The sequence below is a fragment of the Acipenser ruthenus genome, chromosome 10 (assembly GCF_902713425.1).
Source record: "Acipenser ruthenus chromosome 10, fAciRut3.2 maternal haplotype, whole genome shotgun sequence".
In the NCBI taxonomy this organism is placed as follows: domain Eukaryota; kingdom Metazoa; phylum Chordata; class Actinopteri; order Acipenseriformes; family Acipenseridae; genus Acipenser; species Acipenser ruthenus.
Genome location: NC_081198.1, coordinates 26,981,242 through 27,005,762, shown reverse-complemented (window position 1 = coordinate 27,005,762; position 24,521 = coordinate 26,981,242). Strand labels below are relative to the sequence as shown.

The 24,521-nt window shown below is 40.0% G+C and overlaps 1 protein-coding gene across 2 annotated transcripts; it reads left to right on the top strand.

Moving 5' to 3' along the window:
- The first annotated feature begins 1,111 nt into the window (after positions 1-1,111).
- LOC117401410 (desmin) lies at positions 1,112-23,614 on the top strand. 2 transcript variants are annotated; one of them, XM_034002095.3, is made up of 10 exons: positions 1,112-1,728; positions 5,403-5,463; positions 10,257-10,352; positions 11,444-11,605; positions 12,470-12,595; positions 15,079-15,299; positions 17,178-17,221; positions 17,862-17,950; positions 21,166-21,208; positions 22,891-23,614. In XM_034002095.3, exons 1-9 carry the CDS (start codon positions 1,184-1,186, stop codon positions 21,184-21,186), a joined length of 1,365 nt encoding a protein of 454 aa, XP_033857986.1. In that variant the 5' UTR covers positions 1,112-1,183; the 3' UTR covers positions 21,187-21,208; positions 22,891-23,614. The 2 variants fall into 2 exon arrangements, with proteins under 2 accessions (XP_033857986.1, XP_033857976.1); XM_034002085.3 differs by lacking the exon at positions 21,166-21,208.
- The last annotated feature ends 907 nt before the right edge of the window (positions 23,615-24,521 follow it).

Sequence of the window (24,521 nt, the reverse complement as noted above, 5' to 3'; positions counted from 1 at the left end):
AAACTGGATAATCGATTCAATAATTACATTTTTGTAACGCGCATAGTTAATAACATTATTAAGTTTATCAACTAAACTGCACCGGGCCTTGCAAACAGCCTGTAAATAAATTGTGCACATTGAAGAAAACTGACTGTATATAGTTTGCGCTTCTTTGGAGTTTCATAATGAACTGTTATATAATTAATATTTAACAATATTCAATAACGTTAAAAATAAATAAATAAACGATCAGTGATGTTAAACGCAATTTTGGAGTAAGGATCAGCTAGCGGGTATGCATGTTGGAAAATCAATTTATTATTATTATTATTATTATTATTATTATTATTATTATTATTATTATTATTATTATTATTATGTTTTAGGCAGGGATTTCTGCATTGTGTATTTCACAGATAGTGAAGGTTAGGTGGTCCAGTATTAACAAGATGCAATGCATGATGCTGCAGCTGTCACTGAATAAACTTGTGTCTAGTTTATATAGATTACATTCCAAAGTATTGTAATCTGTTTGGAATACATATTTTAGTAACACTCCTGTAGTATGCTAAACCTGCTTTAGTCTTGATGCAAATGTTATTGTTGTTTTTTTTTTCTTCTCCTGACGCGTAATTCCCGCTCGCTTTCAATTGTTGTGCACAAGCTTTTACTGAAACTGCAATGATATTAAAATAATAACATCGCGGGAAGAGGAATGCACTGAAAAGGTATGGTACAATCATCGATATTTACTCGAACGATTATATTTTGTGTGCCCAATCGATTTAATCAATTACCATTTTGAGGCTTAACTGACAGCCCTAATATATATATAGTCCTCACCTCTAACCAGTAGACCACACTATTTGGCTCTCCTGACTCCCAGTCCTCAGATCTAAAAACTAGGCCACATTGCCTAGATCTCCTGTCTCCTAGTCCTCATCTCTAACCACTAGGCCACACTGTCTGGATCCCTTGGCTCATAGTCCTCAGCTTTAACAAACAGCCCACTCTGCCTCTCTGCCTCTCACATGTTAGGCACTAGGACCTCACAGGCTTGCATGGGCTGAAGGACTGGAGGCGTCTCCAGCAGCTGACATCACAGTGCATACAAATAGCAAGAGCCCTGGATCCCAGCCCTCAGTCCCCTTGCAGCTGTCACAAGAACCAGTAGTCCTAACTGTTCCACTCCAGTGCCACCATGAGCCAATCTTACTCTTCCAGCCAGAGGGCATCCTCTTACAGAAGGACCTTCGGGGGGGGCGCCGCCGCTTCCCCACAGTTCTCCAGGGCCTCGTACTCCAGCCGCGGGGCCGGCAGTGCTACCTCTGCTTCCAGGGTCTACCAGGTGTCCAAGAGCTCAGCCTCCCCCAGCTTCTCCAGCTATCGGGCCAGTCGGGTGGCCCCCCTCCGAGTCTACGGCGGAGAGACCCTGGACTTCAGCCTGGCTGATGCCATGAACCAAGAGTTCCTCCAAACACGGACCAATGAGAAGGCTGAGCTTCAGCACCTGAATGACCGCTTTGTGAACTACATTGAGAAGGTGCGTTTCCTGGAGCAGCAGAACCAGACCCTGGTGGTGGAGATCGAGCGACTGAAGGGCCGGGAGCCGACACGCGTGGCTGAGATCTACGAGGAGGAGATGAGGGAGCTCCGCAGGCAGGTGGACATCCTCACCAACCAGAGGGGACGCGTTGAGGTCGAGAGGGACAACCTGGCTGACGACCTGCAAAAGATCAAGCAGAGGTAGGAAGGGATGCCTGTCCTGTGAACTTGAACTACAGAAGCAGTTGAACACATAGGTACTGCAATGTGGCACATGTGCTAATACTGTATATATTGCCAAACTACTGAACAGTTTCTGTGATACCAGCATATAGACACATTATTAGGCTGTAGGTGACTGTTCAGGTGAAAAGAATGAAATAATTTCAGACACTTTATTGCAGTCTAGTATATAATACATGCTCTAATAAACTATTTGGGTGGGGCGGGGGGTCATTAGCTCAGTATTAGCTGATCAGTTTCCACCTTTCTAACAGTGTTCCCATGCTTTTCAGTGTCCCCATGCTTTTCATCATGGTTATACTATGCAGTTACCATAGTTTGCCATATTTTTTATATGTTTTATCCCACCTCTCTGGTCTTTGCAATGCTTTCCTTTGCTTTACTGTGCTAAGCTACACTTTGCTATGCTTGTCCTATGGGAAACTTTTATAAGGGCAGTCCCAGGAGAGTAATGCCAGTTCATCATCTCCAGCGTGTGGTTCTGAGTTACAGTTGTTAATACTGAATCAAGTGCAGCTGTTCATGATCTATTCAGATCACACTTACATCAGAGCTGCCAGTACTTAGTTATTCTTTTGAAGATACTAGTTTGCTCCCTATGAGTAAGCTTGTTAGTTTTTAAAATACTTATCTGAGTGCAAGAGGCTAGGGAAGAAGATGAAATGTTTATTATACATTTATTGAACATTGATTAATGACTTTTTAGTGTTAACTAACCATTATTGACTGGAAAATGTAAACTTAATATCGACCACTAACACATTCAAGGTTGTATACTGGAATATATATATATATATATATATATATATATATATATATATATATATATATATATATATATATACAGTGTGTAAGAGAAATGCTGGTTTTGAAAGAATGTAATGGCAATTTAAATTAGGAAGCACTGAGAATGATATAGGGAGCAGATATAGGGAGCTGATAGAACAGAAGTCAGTTCGAAGTGCACAGCAGTAAGCAGCTGTTGACAGCCCAATCCAAGACAACATTCTTGCTGCATTTATTCAGGATTACTTTCATTCATATATTCAAATCGGAATTCCAAATAGAATCCAATAGGATTCTTTTGACAATCAAAAATGCATTTCATGGAAGGCTGCAAAACCATACAGCAAAATGTGCTTGTTTGAATGTTTAATGAATGCTGTGGTATTTTTAAGGAAGGTTTTTTTTAAAAGCCCATTTTGATTAATTAAGAAGTTTAAGAAGATAAGAAAAGAACATAAGAAAATATACCAACGAGAGGAGGCCATTCAACCAATCAATGCTTGTCTGGTTCCTAGTAGCTAATTGATCTCAAAACTTTGTCAAGTTGGTCCTTAAAGGATCCCAGGATCCCAGTGATTCAACATCAACAACATGACCAGGTAACCCATTCAATACCCTCACCCCTCTATGTGTGAAGAAGTGTCTCCTTCAACAACATGACCAGGTAACCCATTCCATACCCTCACCCCTCTATGTGTGAAGAAGTGTCTCCTTCAGCAACATCACCAGGTAACCCATTCCATACCCTCACCCCTCTATGTGTGAAGAAGTGTCTCCTTCAGCAACATCACCAGGTAACCCATTCTATACCCTCACCCCTCTATGTGTGAAGAAGTGTCTCCTTCAACAACATGACCAGGTAACCCATTCTATACCCTCACCCCTCTATGTGTGAAGAAGTGTCTCCTTCAGCAACATCACCAGGTAACCCATTCTATACCCTCACCCCTCTATGTGTGAAGAAGTGTCTCCTTCAGCAACATGACCAGGTAACCCATTCCATACCCTCACCCCTCTATGTGTGAAGAAGTGTCTCCTTCAGCAACATCACCAGGTAACCCATTCTATACCCTCACCCCTCTATGTGTGAAGAAGTGTCTCCTTCAGCAACATGACCAGGTAACCCATTCCATACACTCACCCCTCTATGTGTGAAGAAGTGTCTCCTTCCCTCTCCCCTGTGTATTTCCACATAATTTACAACTTTGTCCCCAGTCCTGGTTTCAGTACAGAGCTCAAAGTATTTGGTTAAGGTTAGAGCAATTATACCACTGCATCAAACACTCATTGCCCTATCAGGGTTTTCTTTAGTATTGACTGTTATTTAACTATTTAGCATCCTGTCGCATGACCTGACCTGCCAAGACTTCGTTGAGTCTTTACATTTTATAAGTTTAACTGTGGTGTGACTAATGAATGGCTTCACTCTTTGTTTAAACACTAAAAACATCAACACAAATTGAAAGAAAAAATAAGTCACTAAACTGCAATAACTCAGTGCCTGAGAGCTGGCTGAGGTTTCTGCCAGATAAAGAAACAGTGTGGTCTCTCAGAGAGACACCCATCACTGACACAGAAAGCCATTGATGTGAACAGTCAACCTATGTCAAAGGAGATGCAGGGGGATGCCTTCCACTTGTGTGGTATTTCAAACATGCTTCGATTGCTTCTGTAAATTCAAACTAAAGGGGAACATTCTTTATGAAGGCTGGTATGAGGCTGAAGGTGATGCTAGGAAAGACACTGCCATATATAGTTTGGCTGTGCTCATTTCCACATTATTGACAATGCATCTGCTTTGGCTTGAGAACTGAACGCAGTTGCTTCATGGATCTGGGCCAACATTCTATTCAAGAACAAATAGCAGACCCAAATGGAGAGCATGGTGTACATTTTAGAGCTGAGGACCCAAGAAATGCAGGCAGTGTGGCCCAATGCTAGAGCTGAGGACTGGACTGGGACCCAGGAGAGCCAGGCAGTGGGGCCTAGTGCATGAGATGGCACAGTTGGCCTTTCCAAGTCTTTGTTGCAACCTAATTAAACCTCCATCCAGGTCATAACATGTTCATTATATCATTTGAGCTATTGAATCTGGAGTGGCATGGCCCTCCTGAACCAGCATTGGGCACTTCAGATCTAGTGGCAAGAGCTGGCGACTGGAGTCAGGAGATGCTTTTTTTTTTATCTGCCACCAGCTCTATGCGCTTAGCAACAGTGCTGTTAGAATGAGGCCTGGGATATTTAGCCTGCACTTTCACACACGTCCAGCTGATGAAGGAAATCAAGTCCTTTCCCCTATTAGGGAACAGACTCTGTGTGTTGTCACTGTCTGAAGGGCGGTTGCATCATTGTTCATGCACGTTCCTGCTTTCAAATCAGTTCAATTCTATAAAAGGAAGCATGGCATGGTGTTAAGTGCTGAGATTAATATCTCTACAGCTTTCCCTTGCCAGACACAAACATCCTCCATGCTGTGTGGGCTATACAGATAGATTGCTTTGTCTAGGAGCAGTAGGAACAAGTCATTTCTGCCTTATTTGCATTGCTTTGAAAAACTGACCAATTCACCTGGAGTTAATATGCAGCAAATAACCACATCAGAATAGCATCGTTTTATTGTAATTTAGCTAGACTTTATAAATGGAGCAAGCACATTAGTGCAAGTAGTTGGATCCAGGTCTTCCAGCTCCCTTGGCTGCGAATGATGGGTCATAATTTGAGGCACAATTAAGGTTAATGTGTTGTGGCATTTCTTTAACCCGCTAATGCATGTTTGGCTAGATAGAGGGCACTATGTGAAGTTAGAGATTTATACCTAAATGTCCTCTTTCTTTACATTTTTTTAGATTTCAGGAAGAGATTCAGCAAAAGGAAGATGCTGAGAACAACCTGGCTGCCTTCAGAGCAGTAAGTATCTTTGAAAGTGGATAGAGAGCTGGGCTGCAGGGTGGAAGGTAGTGGGTTTCAGTACCTCAGTGGTTAGAGTGCTGGGCTGGAGGGTAGAAGGTAGTGGGTTGGAGTAGCGCAGTGGTTAGAGAGCTGGGCTGCAGGCAGTGGCGACGCATAGGGGGGGCACGCCTGGTCACGTGCCCCCCCAGATTTCTGCCAGGAAGTGGCTTAGCCACTGCGTTAGGATCGTTCACACTGAAACACGTGTAAGAAATTACAATATTGTTATATTTTTCGCTTCCCATTATAGCGGGGCGGACGTGGCATGGGCGGCGCTGATTTTTCTTTTCGCTCACGGAAATAAATTTTTATTTACCGCGTTGCTATCAACCAATGAGAATACATAAGCAAGCTGTACTTGCTCAACCCCAAACACAAATGCATGAAACATATAGGCTATGATTACTGTATATGCTATGTAGCCTAGCTACTACACACATAGATGTGGTAGAGGACATCTACTATGTAATGAGTAGCCTATGTATTTACATAGAATGCACTCGCCTCATGACATATCTTATTGCCAGCTGACCTCTCCAGCAGCCAGCCTACTAATAAGATTATCATTTTTCATGGATTGTGCAGCCAGCTTCATCAAGGGACGGTAACCAAGTCCAACCAGGTCTTGGAGATGGAGTGGTAAATGTACAACCTGTTATTAATTGAATAACTAAAGACATAAATCAGAATGAAAACAGTTCTGGACGCTGCTGAGAGAAAACCGGCAAAACTGTTTCAATTCCTGAGTTCGGTTACTACTTGTTTTCATTCTGATTATTTGTTTAGGCTACAGCGTGTCCGTCAGCTCAACTAGCGAATGTCAGTGCAGTGTGATACCAAAAAAAATGAGTGGTTGGATTTGCTGTCAATCAACCCAAGTTTTTTGTTGGATCAGCTGTTTGTACATTTTTTTTGTTTTTAAAGGCGCTGTAGTTATACAATGTAGTTAATGCAACTGTGTGCACAAGTCCCTCCTCCCCTGAACCTCCAGAAGATTAGGTACCATCGGCAGTCCTGCGTCAGTCAGAGTAATTACATTAGTCAGGATTTGTGAAATTAAATAAAATGGTTTGCTTTGCTTTGAACACCAAATGTGAAATGAACAACCATAAGTACGAATGAAATTATATATAGTTATTTATTATCATAATGTGAAATTGAAATCTGATGCGCATGTTAAAAGTTCAAGTCCTTTGCTTCGTATTTCCTTTTTTGTTTTTAAACGGAAGTGTTCTGAACTGAATCTCTCTTTTTAACTATTTTGCACAACAGTGTATTTGGTTATTGGATCTTCTGTTAAAAAAAAAGTTCTTTATTTTTCGAAAATAAAACGTCAATGCACTAATAAGAAATCAGGTTGCCAATTTCACCACTGTGACTATTCACCTTAAAAAAGTTACCATTGCCACCCTCTCCCGAAAAAAAATCCTGGCTACGCCACTGTTGCCAGGGTTTATTATTTAAAAATGCGCAGTTTATTTCAAACTTTCAAAACATAATAACATAACAAAGAGTGTCTAAGACCCTTCACCGTTATATTTGTTCTCGTGTGAGACTTTCACTTTTTCAGTCAGCGAAAATATGTGCTAAAACGGAGTGAATTTGAGCCCTGTTAAAATGGCAAAAAGACAGCTACGTTTGGAGTTTTTCTACAACAAAAAAGCTAAACCTCCAACCCCACCAGTTTTTCTAGCCATGAGTCGCCAATGGCTGCAGGGTTAATGTTAGATAATAGAAAGTAGTCAGATAAGTAGCTTTGTGAAATGAAAGCTTGCTGGTAGACACTCCTACCTGGCTGAGAATGGTAAAATCAAGTTGTTTTTAGACAGTAGCTATGTTTCCATCAAACTTTTTTTATGCGCTAAAACTCATGCGTTTAAAAAAAAAAAAAAGCCTGACAACTGTGGAAACAGGCAAAAATTCGGTTCATTCATGCGAGCGAACAAAAAAAAAAAGTAGATTGATAGGGGTGGATAAAAATGTATCCTGTACGATAAATATATATATATATATATATATATATATATATATATATATATATATATATATAATAAACGTCAACTGTGCGCCCTGAAGGCGGATGTTTAATTTTCGATCAAAAAGGCTATTTTTTAAATACCGCAGGCTCTAGCCAATCAAATCAAAATAGTAATTTTGATGCAATATTTGGGTGGGATCTTCCTCTCACACAACGAATCATGTGCAAGCTACGTTTGAGTGACAGCTTGCGAGGCAGTTGGTGCGGATCTGTTGAAAATCAGTTGAAAAGTCCCAGACGTTTATTTTAATGTGCTTTTTTTAAAAGTAATTTTGCAGTAGAGCGGCTGTCAGCATCGCAAAACAAATCTGCACACGCTTTTAAGAGTTTAGTTTAGTGAAGGGCTCGAGTGAACAGGATTAAGACAGCTGGCCGAATGCTGACAAACAGCTTAAAATTGTGCTTTAGATATAGGTGCGATTTTCTGGAGTGTCATGACTAACTCAACTGCAAGCCCCAGCGTTTAACTTTTATCCTGTGTAAGGTGGAGCGGAGACGAGAGGATATTAACTAGACAATGCAATGGTAAGTAATTGACTGACTTTCATTGTATTTAATAATTGCTTAAAATGTAATACTGTGTTCTCGCTGGTTTGGTGACGCTGCCTATTTCGCTGCGAATATATGAAAGTACATTTATTTTTTGTCTGCTTCAAACATTTAAAATGGTTTACATTGGAGATCCAGTGGTTTGGAGTGTTTTTCGACTTAAAAATATTGTAACGTTGTGTGAAAATGAAGACAGACAGAGATTTCAGTTCTCGAATTCAACGGTTTATTATTTACAGGTACTATATTTATTTAGTTACAGTCAGCCGTGACCCAGGACTCCAAAATAATAAACCTGGCTGGTTATTATTGTTGTCTCTCTTTTAAGACGTACTGGATTAACACTGTCTTTTGGATCCTCTCCCTCAAGCACCAAACCTTTCTGCCGTTTTTACTGTTGCCAGCACGAGCTCCCTTATTTGAATCTTCTCTGGCGTGTTCGCCTGCCCCGTGCTACTTAACACTCTCCCCGTGTCTGAACAGCAAACAAGTCCTTTGAGTTAGTGCAGACTGCTGGGTCGTTATAATATTTTGGGACCCGTGAAAAATGAGTGTGTGTTTGGAATGTGTACTGTGTGTGCAGTGTACAGTGCTTTCATTATGTGGACCTCAGACTGAAAAAAATGCAAATATTACTCTTCAAGCTTGTGTGACAATATCAGCTTCAGTCTCTCAGCAGCTGACATCAACCCCCTCCCCCGCTAACCCGTTGGGACAGCAGGAGCCTGGTTCTCAGCCACTCCCTCCAAAGCTGTGCAGGGGGTCATGTTTCGCCTGGCCTTGTCATTTTATATTTTCATTTTGTATTTCATTTCTGTTCAATCTTTTTATACTTTGTGATTACCGGTAAGTAGGTCCTGGTGACTGGGGTGCCATCTGGCAAGTATGCTGATGTATCTTAAAGTATGTATTCTTGCTGTTTAGCTTCACTTTGTATCATTTTATGAGAGAAGCAGAAATCACAGGCTACTCTGACAAGACATACCTCAGATCTCTGTAACAGAGAGATCCTTACAATAAATAGTCTGTCCAGCAACCTCTACAATCATCTATTAAAAACTACTATCATTTTCTGGAATGACATTGAGCAAGCTTGAAATCATCTATAAAAAATAACTATTGCTCTCTTGAATGACATTGAACAAGCTTGAATTCATCTATTAAGAATAACTATCACTCTCTGGAATGACATTGAGCAAGCTTGAATTCATCTATTAAAAATAACTATCGCTCTCTGGAATGACATTGAGCAAGCTTGAATTCATCTATTAAAAATAACTATCGCTCTCTGGAATGACATTGAGCAAGCTTGAAATCATCTATTAAAAATAACTATCGCTCTCTTGAATGACATTGAGCAAGCTTGAATTCATCTATTAAAAATAACTATCGCTCTCTGGAATGACATTGAGCAAGCTTGAATTTCTTTTTGTCAACTAAATTAACTATTCATACAACTAATTACCAATACAGAAAGTCAGCTCACGCTATCAAAAGAGCTTGTCTGCTTTTGCGCTGAAAGAGTAGAAAAGAAGAGGTAGGTCATTTCAATGTGATATCACATTGCTGGGCAGTGCAAATTGTCATTTCAATGTGATATCACAATGCTGGGCAGTGCAAATAGTCATTTCAATGTGATATCACATTGCTGGGCAGTGGAAATAGTCATTTAAATGTGATATCACATTGCTGGGCAGTGGAAATAGTAATTTCAGACCTAACTGCCTGTAAAGAAAGGTGCTAAGGCAATATATTCCTCAAAGCAGATACTGTTTTAAACATGCAATGCAACAAATGTACATATACATCATGATGTAGTGTTGTGAAAAGAACTGTAGTATTATTTGTTAGGGTAGTTGGTTGGCAGTAAATTAGTAAGTTATTCTGAAAGGGGCACTATAGTGCTTCTCCCACTGATTGGTCTGCATGTGGTCAGACTGAGTAAAAGTTCAGAAGAGATGGTAGGAAGCACTTTTTTACACAGATACACGTATGCATGGAATACCCTACCATATGAAGCACTATAGCAGCATCTATAACACCAGGAACATGTCTTTGCTCATGTTACTGTGTTGTAACTGAGAAGGAGGAAGGTGTTTTAAAGGTGGATTCTCAAGGACCAATCCCTCATGCGCTTGCCTCAGAGTCTCTCTCTGTCTCTCAGGATGTGGATGCCGCCACCCTGGCCCGGATTGACCTGGAGAGGCGCATCGAGTCCCTGCAGGAGGAGATTGCCTTCCTCAGGAAAATCCACGAGGAGGTGAGCTTCACTGGCACACTTTTTAAGTGATACCTATCTTCAGTGTATGGAATTGTTACAATATTTCCCCCATGATCTTAGCATAACCAAGGTAATAACCAAAGCTTTAAAAAAACATTGTCTTTCCTCCTATTAGCACTGATGCCAATCTGAAATCATATGGGCAGAAAGGGGAGTGTTAGGGGGGAGGGGTCTCTGAGTGGCTCACCTGTTTCACAGTTTCAGTGCTTGCTACATTAAGGAGTAAGAACCAGCAACCCATTCCTATTCTTAGCATTGATAACACCTGCTCTTGTAGCAGGCAGCGTGCTTTCTGGATGACATGAGAGTGTGTATTTAGGTCGCAGTTTAAAATGAACAAACAGATGTTGTGCTATATTTAAAACAGGACACTACAGCTATCCTATTCCTAGAAAGGATGATAGGAAATGCTTAGCAGTTAATAGGTGTAACAAGACCGAACTTATTCCTGTCTCCATAAAAATGACATATTGTATACAACTAATAAACAGAATCAAGATAAATGACACTGACGTATAGTAGGGTTAACAATTGAAGATACATATTCGTTTAAATTATGCAGTGTTCAAAAGCATATTTATCAAAAGCATATTTATTTTTCTTATTTCAGTGGCCAACTTGTCACAGTACTCTCACAGTACTGTCATAATAGCGGCTTCGCCAAACTTTGTATTCTGGGCTCCCCATAGCAACATCACTGTTTAAACATTATTTAATAAATCTATCAGAATAAGTAAATGGTAGTAACTGCAAAGTCCCGAGGCAAATTCACCATGGAAAAAAGGGTGATTTTTACTGCAGCGTTTAGCTATCTCTCATCTCTTTTCATCCTGGGACACTCTTGCAGGTTGCTTGTTTTACTACAGTTGGTTTTTGAAGCAAGGAGAATTTGTTTTCATAGTTTTAACTGTAATGTGTATTTAATACATGTACGACTGAAGAAACTTATTTCTCTCGTAGACACACATTTCTAAATGTACACATGACTTTTCCAATGCCTCTTTGTCTGCTAGACTAAAACGTTTATAATGATCGAGTTTGTAAGCGCCCCCTCTGTCCGTCTCCCACAGGAAATCCTCGAGCTGCAGGCTCAGCTTCAGGAGACCCATGTTCAAGTGGAGATGGACATGTCCAAGCCTGACCTGGCTGCTGCCCTGAAGGACATCCGCAGTCAATACGAGAACATCGCTGCCAAGAACATCCAGGAGGCAGAGGAGTGGTACAAGTCTAAGGTACGGCAGCTTTTGGATTGTATTTGTATGAGTTAGTTCTCAGGATTCTCCATTTATACCCAGACACAGTATCCTAATTTGAGTACTTGTAATATTGAACAGTGTTTCAGCTTCTTCTGATCATTCCTATAGTGTCTAAGTCAATGGAATTGCACTAGCATCAATTAAATAATCAACGACTGTCTGGAACAAGGTCCTGAACTTGCATGGACTGGAAGAGTCACAGGTAGGAGTCACTCCCCTTTCCATGGTAAAAGCAATGAAGCATAGCAAAAGCATGGTAAAGCACAGGAAAGCATCGTAAAGGTATGGTAAAGCATAATAAAAAAACATGGCAAACCGTGGTAAACTATGGTAAATGCATGGTATATCCATGAGAAAAGCATGGGAAAACTGCAAGATTATAGTGCAAATTTACTATGGTAATCTTCAATAAGGGTTATTGGTATTACTTTCCATAAGTAGGCGTAAACCTAATGAAGTCTAATGGAAAAGGTGGTGGGAGTGGAAATTAAGAGAAACTTAGCTGCACAGTAGCCATGTTTGAAGGAGCTATAGAGTCATTTCAGGAAAACCTGTTCTAGTCATGAGTAACAATACCCCCTAATTAAAACAAACAGTTGTGTGTCAGCCTTTACCCAGGACTGTAGGGATCTCAGTTAGGTCTCACCCCCTGGCCCGCACCCAGTGACTCTGCCCTTGTTCCCCCAGGTGTCCCGTGCCTCTGGCCCGCACCCAGTGACTCTGCCCTTGTTCCCCCAGGTGTCCCGCGCCCCTGGCCTGCACCCAGTGACACTGCCCTTGTTCCCCCAGGTGTCCCGCGCCCCTGGCCCGCACCCAGTGACTCTGCTCTTGTTCCCCCAGGTTACAGACCTCACCCAAGCTGCCTCCAAGAACAACGATGCCCTGCGCCAGACCAAGCAGGAGATGATGGAGTACCGTCACCAGATCCAGTCCTACACCTGCGAGATCGACTCGCTCAAGGGAACAGTGAGTCAAAACTTTGACAAAACTACTGTACAGAGGAGACCAGAGCACCAGCTCCTGTGGTAGAGCTTCAGCTAATTTAAAATTGCAATTTATTTGTCATTTCAACTACAGTCAACCTCGGTTAAGTCGACATCCCACAGGGATGTTATATAGTGTTGACTTATCCAAGGCGTCAAGTTAACCACCGGTGCACATGATCCATGGCATTAACATGCATATAAGTAACAGGATCTCACACGTTTACAGTATTACAGTGTTTACAAGTTTATTTTTAGTTAAATGTCCTTATGAAAATGGTTGAAAGAACTGCAGTGAACAAATCAATTGCAGTATACAGTACTGTACAAACTTGGTGCAACTCGTATAGTTTTGGTAGTTGCGAATGAATGAATGAATGATCTGTTTCCAGTCACGTGAAACAAGAGTGTCAGGTAGATCAGTCACGTGAAATGACAGTGTTGAGTTATCCATTAGTCTTTTTAATAGTTTTTATCCCTTCGGTACCGGTAATAAGTGTCGAGTTACGAGTAAAGCGTGGTGTCGAATTAAGAGGCAGGATGCATATATTTTATATGGAAAAAATCCGGGACCAAGACTGTTTGTCGAATTAAGCGAAGGTGTCGAGTTGTTTGTTAAAAGAATGAATTGAAGGAGAATCAGGTCCTGTCAGTAGATGAACTGGCTACAAACAGTCTGCTCAAACTGAACAATCCATTCATGCAGTAGTGGTGACACAAAATTAGAGATGCAGTTTCCACGTAATTTCCTTAAAGTGAATGCTTTAGGATTAAACACATAAACTGTTTAAATGCCCACCTATTAGAAATGCATATATACCTCCCCTATGTATAAACTCTTCAATGGAGTGCTGTTACTGTTGTGTGCTCTACAACATGAATGTGTAAATGGAACATGAACAAATCACCTAACCTTGTAAACATCCTAGTGTATACAATGCAAATATATGACAATGCTTACACTTTGAGGAGCGTTCTGAGTGTTTAACACTTTGAAACATTTCAGTTGTAAACTATTTTATTTATTTAAACTGTAAACTATCACTCATTTATTTACCTTTAAACTATAAACTATTATATCACTCATTTAGTTACCTTTAACCTATAAACTATTACTTCACTCATGTATTTACCTTTAAACTGTAAACTATCACTCATTTATTTACCTTTAAACTGTAAACTATCACTCATTTATTTACCTTTAAACTGTAAACTATTACATCACTCATTTATATACCTTTGAACTGTAAACTATCACTCATTTATTTGACTTGTAACTCATCTACTTTACTATGGATATTAAAAACTCATGGCCTTATCTAGCTTAACCCTGGTGGTATCTGGTCAAAATCCCAACAGATGTTACTTTGTGGTCCTTGAGGGCCAGTCCATGACTTTCATCCAGATTTTGATTGGCCCTTAGCATGTTTAATGACATCTTTAAAACCTGATGGGAATACAGACCTGCAACGGAATAGCTGGGATGCACCTCTTGCATAACTAAATTCCACCTTGAATAATTATTGGACTTCAGCTACTTTCCCCTGTAATGGGGGCTGGACATTCCTGAAACGCAGAGGATCATGGTAATGTGTGAGTGAGATTGGATGCACAGACTTTTGTGGGTTTTCTTGCGCTTCTGCGATTCTTAATACAATAGTCTGTTGCATATCCAACTGCGGTGGGACCAGAGTCACCTTAGACAAAATGGGTATACAGTAATCCACTGCATGTCCGACTATGGTGGGACCAGAGTCCGGGCAGATATGTAAAAAGCCAGATCAATTAATCCTGTTTTAAATACCATTATACACAGCTGTAACAATTACTATATTCACACAATCATTGTTTTTAGATTCAGCTTTTATTAGCGAGCTCCCCTAAATCCCTTGTTTAGAAAGATACAGGGTATTCATGCTTGTGACAGGGTAGTCGTCTGCCATGTGGGTGCGTGCATTCGCTGCTCAGTGATTCACTAAACAGCTCATGTGACACTACCAGCAAGGGCAGTGTACAGAGTACATACAACACTATGTACTGTACAGTGCTTTGCAATACTTTTGTATAAAAAGCGCTATATAAATGCAATAAATAAATAAAATAAATAAATACAGTGGACGGAAACTTTAGTGGGATCTACAATCTCTAAACTAATTTTCTCAGTTCAGTAATAAACTGACGTTGCTGTAGAGCTTGATAATGGTGGATAAACAGTTAGGGCGGATATGTAATGGACGGATACACGACGGATTGCTGATTGGTTGGCTGTGTTTCAATCCGCTCTCCTCTCGGATTGGTTGGTTGTGTTTCAATCCGCTCTCCTCTCTGATTGGTTGGTTCTGTTTCAATCCGCTCTCCTCTTGGATTGGTTGGTTGTGTTTCAATCTGCTCTCCTCTCTGATTAGTTGGTTGTGTTTCAATCTGCTCTCCTCTCTAATTGGTTGGTTTGTGTTTCCCTGCCGGCAGAATGATTCCCTGATGCGCCAGATGAGGGAGATGGAGGAGCGCTTCTCAGGGGAGGCGTCAGGTTACCAGGACAACATCAGCCGGCTGGAGGCGGAGATCGCCAACATGAAGGATGAGATGGCACGCCACCTTCGTGAGTACCAGGACCTGCTCAATGTCAAGATGGCTCTGGATGTGGAGATCGCCACCTACAGGAAGCTGCTGGAAGGAGAGGAGAACAGGTGGGAGTTTACCACAGAAAGTTTTCCACAGTACTTTTGTATGGTAATTTTGCAGCTTTCCCATGCATTAGTTTGTCATGTTTTTTTGTTTTTTTTTACCATGCTTTAGAATATCTCCCTAGGCTGTACAATGCTTACCTATGGTTTACCATGCTTTACAATGCTTACCCATGGTTCACCATGCTTTACAATGCTTGCCTATGGTTTACCATGCTTTACAATGCTTTACCACACTTTACAATGCTTGCCTATGGTTTACCATGCTTTACAATGCTTGCCTATGGTTTACCATGCTTTACAATGCTTGCCTATGGTTTACCATGCTTTACAAGGCTTACCTGTGGTTTACCATGCTTTACAATGCTTACCTATGGTTCACCATGCTTTACAATGCTTGCCTATGGTTTACCATGCTTTACAATGCTTACCAGTGGTTTACCATGCTTTACAATGCTTGCCTATGGTTTACCATGCTTTACAATGCTTGCCTATGGTTTACCATGCTTTACAAGGCTTACCTGTGGTTTACCATGCTTTACAATGCTTACCTATGGTTCACCATGCTTTACAATGCTTGCCTATGGTTTACCATGCTTTACAATGCTTACCAGTGGTTTACCATGCTTTACAATGCTTGCCTATGGTTTACCATGCTTTACAATGCTTGCCTATGGTTTACCATGCTTTACAATGCTTACCTATGCTTTACCATGCCTTATTACACTTTCACAAGGCCTTTACTATGCCCCACAGAACACTAGACAATCATCGCTTGTCACTGAAGATCATTCTCTTTGTCAGTCTTTTTGGAAAATAAATTCAAGAGAAAAAATAAAGTTCTTCATTATGGGGGCTTATCTTGCAGGAACTGACAGAGCTAGTTCGACAATGAGAGCTACTACATGCTCTCTTGATCCTATTCCTACTAAACTATTATAAGATATTCTTGGTGTTATTAATACCCACATTTTAAAAATGATAAATGGTTCACTTTCCTCTGGTATAGTTCCCTCATCACTTAAAGTAGCTGTGGTAAAGCCTATGCTTAAGAAACACAATTTGGACCCTAAAGTCCTCAATAACTATAGACCAATCTCCAACCTACCATTCTTAGATAAGGTTCCAGAGAGAGTTGTTGCAATTCCATTACAAAAATTGTTAACTCTTAATGGTATATTGGAGAAGTTTCAGTCTGGTTTTCGTGCTGCACATAGCACCGAGACAGCCCTTGTCAGAGTTGTGAATGATCTGCTTATAAGCTCTCAAACACACATTACTGTAAGCATGTGCTTTTATTTTAAAGCATGATATCTGGTACTTTGTTAACAAAAGCTCTGTTTGATATCAATGCTTTCAGATAGCGTTGCACTTGCTTGGCCACCAGGAGGGTGAAATTGTCCCCACCCCTTCCAATGGCTTATTTCCTGTCAGTGTCAGCTGCTTCCCGGTATTGACTGACATGCTGTCAGCCAGTAAAATGACCCAAAAGACACTGCAGACTTGAAAAGACCCAGGAAGTGCAAGTGCAACATATTTCCTGTGAAAAAGGCAGAGAAATTTGGAATTACCTATAGTAGTGCCAGATGTTTTAAAATGAAAATACATTTTTGCTCTAACATGTGTTTCTTTCAAAACTGCACATTTGAGACCTATGTAGCCAACGGCTCCTCAGGGTACTTGCATGCCTTAATTCTATTGCATCACAAGAATTCTACCATACAAATAATCTTTATAATCCTAAATAAATACATGTAACCATTCCAGGCCTACAACGCAAAGGGACTGCTGTTCAAACAAATATGGTTTTATGTTTTCATGATCAATTGAGCTGTACAATATAATTTTATAAATCAATAAAAAATGTCTTTGTTTTTTTAGGGTTAGTCTTCCTATACAATCATTCTCTTCATTGAGTTTTAGAGGTGAGTATATTGCAGTTTATAACTTCAATTATAAATGGCAAAAATAGAGGGAGCAATCTCATTGGCTAACAAGTGTTCCAAGCAGAGCAGATGTCACCATAGCAGCATAGCTTGGAACAGACTGGAACCTCACCCTAGGCATGCGGATATTGGACCGCATTTGAACATCGTTGTGTGTTATTGCTTTCTTAAGTATATCTATATTGATGTTACCATACATGTACTACTGTTTGCATATTCATATCACTTGGGTTTAAGGTTACAGCAGTGGCATGCAGATTCCCATCATAAAATTCCCTGCCAGATTCAGTATAATTAAACCTACGGTTCATTGGCAAATTTCCCAGGAGAATTTCCTGAAGGATTGATTCCTGCTGTACAGAATAGCCCTCATATATGAGAAACCCAAATAATTGAACAATGCAGATATTATTTATAAGACACTGTTAGAAGGAATTCAGTAATAACTGTTTGCCACTAGATGGCAGCTGTCCCTAAAGATTAGATTTAAATCCTTCCTATACCAACTGCTCCTCTGTTTGCCTCCCAGTTATTTTATAGTGAATACTGCGATTGGCCTTGCGAAGACTGTGCCGTGTGGAATGAGACACACATGTCTTCTCTTTCTCTTGTGTTTCAGAGACCAGCCCTGGACAGCACCAGCGCAAGTCTGAGGTTCACTCCAAGAAGTCAGTCGTCATCAAAACCATTGAGACCCGTGATGGGGAGGTGAGCTCATGTCACACTTTTTAATTCACTTCATGTGCCTTACACTTGTACTGTATGTATGCAGCTCATACAAAACTATGAGGCAGTTTTAAAAATGCCTGTTCATTTAAGCGAAGAAAACCCTAATGACTAGCCTATGTAACAGGGCGGAGGCTGGCCCCTGGACACCACAAGTGAGCATCTTAACCACTATACAACAGAGCCAAGCTCCTCTGCATTTGTGGTTCTAGAGCTGGACAGACAGCGGACAGAACCCATACCTCCAGTGCCACATAACAAGGCTGTATACACTTTTGCATGCTTATTTTCTTAAGGAGCAGCCTGTTTCCTAGCAAACAGAATCATGATTTAACCAGAAACGGCTTCTTAACCCTTTGCAGTCCATTTATTAAGTGTGTGTCAGGCACGTCAGGTCCAATTTATTTTCACACGCGCAGTTAATTTTAGATGCGCTGTTTAAAAGTATTTTTTTCCACAGTCAAACGGGTTAAAAGGCCCTGCATAACAACAAAGCACTCACTAGGCATCTCCAGCCCCACCCCACCCTTTCGTTCGCTATAGCTTTCACCTATGTAAGAAATAAATAATAATAATAATAATAATAGTCGTACATACCGATCAATCATCTCCTGATAACTCGTTTTATCACCAAACTCCTCAATAATGCGATCCAAGTCATTATTTTATTACTATAACATTTCAAAAAAGCTATGCAAATGTCCGTGTTCTCAGCTTGTTTACTTATGACCGCCCCGTTATCTGATACCAGGGCCACGTATGACTAATCATGAGATACGCCTTTTTTTTTTTTTTTTTCGACTTGTCTCGGCTCCTGTCGCTCCCACTCGGCCATTGAATGGTTTTCTCGGCTTTTTCCGGAGAAAAAACAACTAGAAACCCGTTTTTTGCATTTCTATAATGATGTCGGACAGGGTCCGACAATGGACCTGATAGGAATAATTGCAATGTCGGACCAGGTCCGACAATGGACCGCAAAGGGTTAATCACAGAACTCCTTAGCTTTTTAAACAAAGCATCTTTTTAAGTTGAATGATACAATCAATCGCTATTTTAACCTTTATTTAAATAAGTATTTCTCAAACATTTTCCAACTCGGACATCTAATAAAGTGACTTGGGTCTACAGCAACCTTCTTATTATACCTTAGTATAATTATACAGTCGCAGACAAAAGTATTGGCAACTATACTTATTATAGCAGAATTCAAAGTAACAGATTAAGGACAAGCATTTAGTAAACTTTAACCACTTTTTAATAAAACAAAAAGCAAAATACATTTGATTTTTTCTGTAATTTAACAAATAATCTTTATAAAAAAAACATTTTATTTAAAGTATTTGTTCATGATACAAGTATTGGCACCCCTGCTTTAGTATCTCGTGTGTCCTTTTGCTTTCATTACGGCTTTCAGACGTTTATGATAATTCTTAACCAGTAGACTACATTTTGTTGGTGAAATCTGGGCCTATTCTGTCTTGCATATTTCCTTCAGCTCAGACAGATTGGATACACAATGCCTGACTACAGCTTTTTTTCAGATCCGTCCAAAGTATTTCTATCGGATTGAGATCTGGTGATTGTGAAAGCCATTTCAGAACTTTTATCTTCATTTTCTTCAAGAATTCCAGAGTTTACTTTAGCCGTGTGCTTTGGGTTGTTGTCGTGTTGGAAGATAAACTGTCTGCCAATCAGCATCCGATGATACGGTATCATTGTACTTTGGAGAATGTTTTGGTACATGGCTGCATTCATTCTGTCTTCAATCACATGAATGTCTCTGGTCCCTGAATTGCTAAAACATCCCCATATCGTGATCGAACCACCTACATATTTAACTGTAGATAGAAGGTTTTCTTTATTTAGGCTTTCCCTTTTTTCTCTAAATATACAGTTGTCCAGTTTTGGGGAAAAGTTATATTTTGCTCTCATTGGACCAGATAATTCTATTGCAGAATACTTTGGATTCCTGTTCATATTTCTTGACAAATTTCAGTCAGTTTGTTTTATGAATTTCCTTTAAAAGTGGTTTGCAGCGAGGTCTACATGCATATCACTCTTCTATGTTCAGTTGCCTTTGTACAGTTCTTTTGTACACTTATGCCTGATGCTTCTAAATCTTGGGACGTCCACTTCTTTCAAGCGTTTCAGTTGGTTGTGGCAAGGTGGTTTGTAGTGCACAGGTGTAGAAGTGATGCAGTGCTTACTAACAACAGTCCAACAACAGTTCAATGGTGAAAACGAAGCTTTGTTATTTGCTTTTAAATAATAACACACACTATACACAGACACGGTCACAAATCCCAACAGTGAGTGCCCCTTGTGTAAGTGGTGAATTATACAGCAACAGTGAAACAGTAGTGCAGTGTAGTCCGGGGTTGATGCTGACTGATTAGCGACAGCTCCCAGATAGTTTAGCCATCTAACAATGACAAATATAATTATTAATAGACAGACAAAAATAACACGAAAAGCACTCACGGTTTAAATCACAGCACGTCCTTTACAGGTCTTTTCCGTAATCGTAACAAAGGAACAGATTGTTTGGCCACATCCCCTGATATACCTTCAGTCCCATCCCCTTTGGTAGTGAGTGCAATCACGTATCTTCCAATCCATGACTGACACCTCGCCTACCGCATTGGGGCGATGACTTCTGGTATTTCTTGACCATCATCTGCCGTGTTGCCAAAATGTTCTTCAACAAATATTAGAAACGACTGAAGTGCTTTCGTTTTTTTACCAGAAATTGTGTATTTTGGTCTTTGTCATATTAATTAGTCGTTAATGTTCACAAAATGCTTGTATTTAACATGTTTTCTTGAATTATCTTGTATTAAGTGTAGGGTGCCAATACTTTTGTCGGCAACTGTAATAATACAAGCTACAAGTAGATTTTAAAACATTAAAGCATTAAACAGTTGTATTATTATTAATCAGATGGTCGTTCTCTACAAATATCCACCACAATTGACATAAAAAATGTAAAGATAGCCCATTTCCAATTCCAGACTATCGTAGGACATAAGTACAAATTCAGCTAAAATACATCCCCAATGCCCTTTGCTGTAAATCTTGCATGTTTGGGGCCAGCACCTCTATTGTACTTTATTCAAGTAATGTAGGATTCTGTTTGTGTAATTACTAAGTACTTAATATGTTAAATACAGTAAATGCATTTATTTATTTTCAACCAGGGTTACGATTCCTACAAGTAGGGCTCTGGGGCAGTTAGACAGTGTAAGTTACAAGAGACTTAGAAATTGTAGTCTGCCACAATCTAGCTCGATGGACTTACAGACAACGTGTCATTAAAATGGTTGTTTTACCGCCTCTCCCTTCATCCTATATGTTTATAATTTGTACAATCAGTCTGAATTGTCTCCAGTTGTTTTTAACTCGAACACTGAGATTTATTTTCATTTGTTGCTATTGCTCAATCTACCTGCTTGCAGGCCTGTGCTGTTTCATCATGATTTGAATGCTTCTGCTCTTGAGAAATCATGTGATATCTTTCCCTCTCAACTGTGTTGGGTCCACTGCTTTGTAACAATAGAATAACAGGCGGAGTCAACAAAGCTGAAAGATCTGAATATAACATTATTCCTCAAGACAAGGAATTGAACAAATGTGGTAAAACTTCACCGCAATAACTAGATAGACTAGCACTAGAGAAACATGATGTAGCAACATAGCCTGAAATATATTATAAAGGGATGGGTTACAAAAAGCTATTTAAATGGCATTTTAACTGTAATGTCTGACATAACCCTGCAGTGCATCGGGTTCAGCACTGCCAGCTCACATCTGCACATAAATATTGAAAGCCTGCACACGCTCCCAGCATTATTTCTTAATACCACTTCAGTTTAATACGCTTGCAAGAGGTACACCTGTAAACCCACGACGTTCCCTTGGCTGTGTCCTGTGTTGTCTGTATCACTGCCTTGCATTTTTATACATGTTGCTGACTCTACATTTCTCAACATTTACTCGAGTGTTCACCAGGAGAGAAAAACCATCTCTATGCACAATGCTGTATTTCTGTTCCCGCACTATTTCAATGAGAGCACCAGCGCTGCTGCAGAAGACAGCATGAACTGGAGGCACTGCAATCCAGTGTCTCCTGGTGAACATTTCCAAGTAGAAGTTGAAAATAAGTAATTCCGTACTTGAGTTACCTGTGATGTGTGAATAAAATAATCACAACAATGGGGACTATGTTGAAATAAAAAAGCTGAGACATGGACAAGACTGAATGCAGCAAAGTAGACGTGGTTCTTGAAATCACTGCAGAGGGTTCTGGAACACTTTGAAATGATTGCAGCAAAATAATTCCAGAAGTCTTACCTGTTGTGCACTTGCATTTCATCAGTTTTGAAAGAAACTATTATATTGCGTATTATAGTAAACATGTATTTTTATTTTAAACACATTTGGTACTAGACTGAGTTAAATCTGTGTTTGCACGCCATGCTTTCGGGTAATGTTGCACTTCCTTGGTAATTTCACCTAGAGGGTGAAACGGTCCCCACCACTTCAACAGCTTCTTTTTGGTCATTGATTGACATTTATGACATATACAGCTCCTGCAGGTTTACTAATATACTGCCCTGTGTCTCAGCAGCACACAAATACACAATGGAATAGATTCTCAAACCTATTTACTCCCAATAATTTTTAGCACAATTTTGTTCTGAATAAAAAATTACAATTCATAAAAAAATTACAACCCCCTAAATGTATTTAGTTATTTGTGTTCTTTGCTAATGGCTAAAGGAGTAAAAAGCACATTTTAACATTGATAAAATAATGCATGGTATAAGCATGGTAAAGCATGCCCCACCTCCCAATCAGTGTAGAATTGAAGCTGGGTCCCTGAATGATAACTAAGATCTTCTCTTTCATTTGTGCTTCGACAGGTCGTCAGCGAGTCCACGCAGCAGCAGCATGACTCAATCTAAACACAGAAGCGGATGGACAGACGAACACCCATACACTATAGCTACAAGCATGGATGCTTTACACACCAACAGTACAGATACACACACACACACACACACACACACACACACACACCGATGCACGTGAATCAAGTGCCTTCGACTGAAGCAGCATGGATGAGAACGTCTCGAGAAGAAGGAGAGAGAATGTGAAGGGAATTCTGTATTTTTGTAGTTACTGTAGTATCGATAAGCAATAAACTTCAGTGTGCGCTAAATTGTAATAAGATGAATTTCTTGAAATGTTAAATTCTATCTGTGTATCCTGTAACGGGATAGCTAACCCCATTGCTGTGACAGTATTGCCATTGAAGTACTGTACCCATCACTGCCAGGGCCCAGTCTCTGTAAGGGATAGCTAACCCCATTGCTGTGACAGTATTGCCATTGAAGTAAAGCATTTCTATATTTGTTACACAAGAATGTCAATAACATGCATCCCATGTCACGGCTGTAGATTCAAAATATGAGCTATCAGTATGACGAAAATGTTATGACCGTGATGTATATCGAAAGTCGGTACAGAATAGCATCAAATATAGCATGACAATGAGTACTTTAATGAAAATTGGATAAGTGATGTCATCAGCAAACAAGGTGTGTGTATCATGGTAAATGATATTAAAATGACTGATTTACAGAATATGGAATACCTTCTTGTGGTCTCAGGATACATGTAAAAATGTAAGTCTGGGTGTACAGACAGAGAGACACCTCCATATATCCCACAATCTGATACTGCCCATTGTTTGTACTGTCATTGTTTTATCACAGCACTGCCAGTCAGGGGTGCAAGTGGGACTGATGGCACTGTACTTTTATTTGTCCTAAAACAATGGGTGAGCTATGCAAGGAAAATATTGCCACTATAGGAATAGCCTTATTTGAAGACCATCAGATTAATGAAGAATTTTTATAGGAAACATTTTTTGGGCACAAAAAAGAATCAATCCAGTCCACTCCTCACCTTGTCGAAGTCATACTACCTGAAAAAAAGAAGTCATGTTCCATATTGAAAAATAGTGCAATGAGCCATACTACCTTAAAAAAGGTCATATTCTAATGTATTGAAAAATAAAGTGCAATGAGCCATACGACGTTAAAAAAAGAAGTCATATTCCAGAAAAATAAAGTGCAATGCATGGGTTCATATAATAAAATGTTTTGCAGGTTACCTATTTACTATAGATGTATGAAACCATATGTTGTGTATCTATATATATTACAACATTTTTTATTTCAATATATAACACTGCAACGGGGATGTGTTACATGTGTGGGTCCCAGGCACCATCTTTCAGTTTAGAGGTTCTGTAGTAGTTATCCTCTGGAGCAGACGCTACCCTGCTTGATGTAAACAAAGCACCCCTCTGTGTAGCATGGCGGTGCAGTAGCCTCAAGCTGTGGTGCAGACGCTTCTCGAGCTGCTCGCAGCCTCCCCGGGCACACCCCCATTGCCAATCCAGACCTCCCGATCAGCTCAGCGCCGGGCGAGCCTACCTGCTCAATTGATTGCCTAGCAATGTGTGTCCTGTTACGCGTCCCAGCTG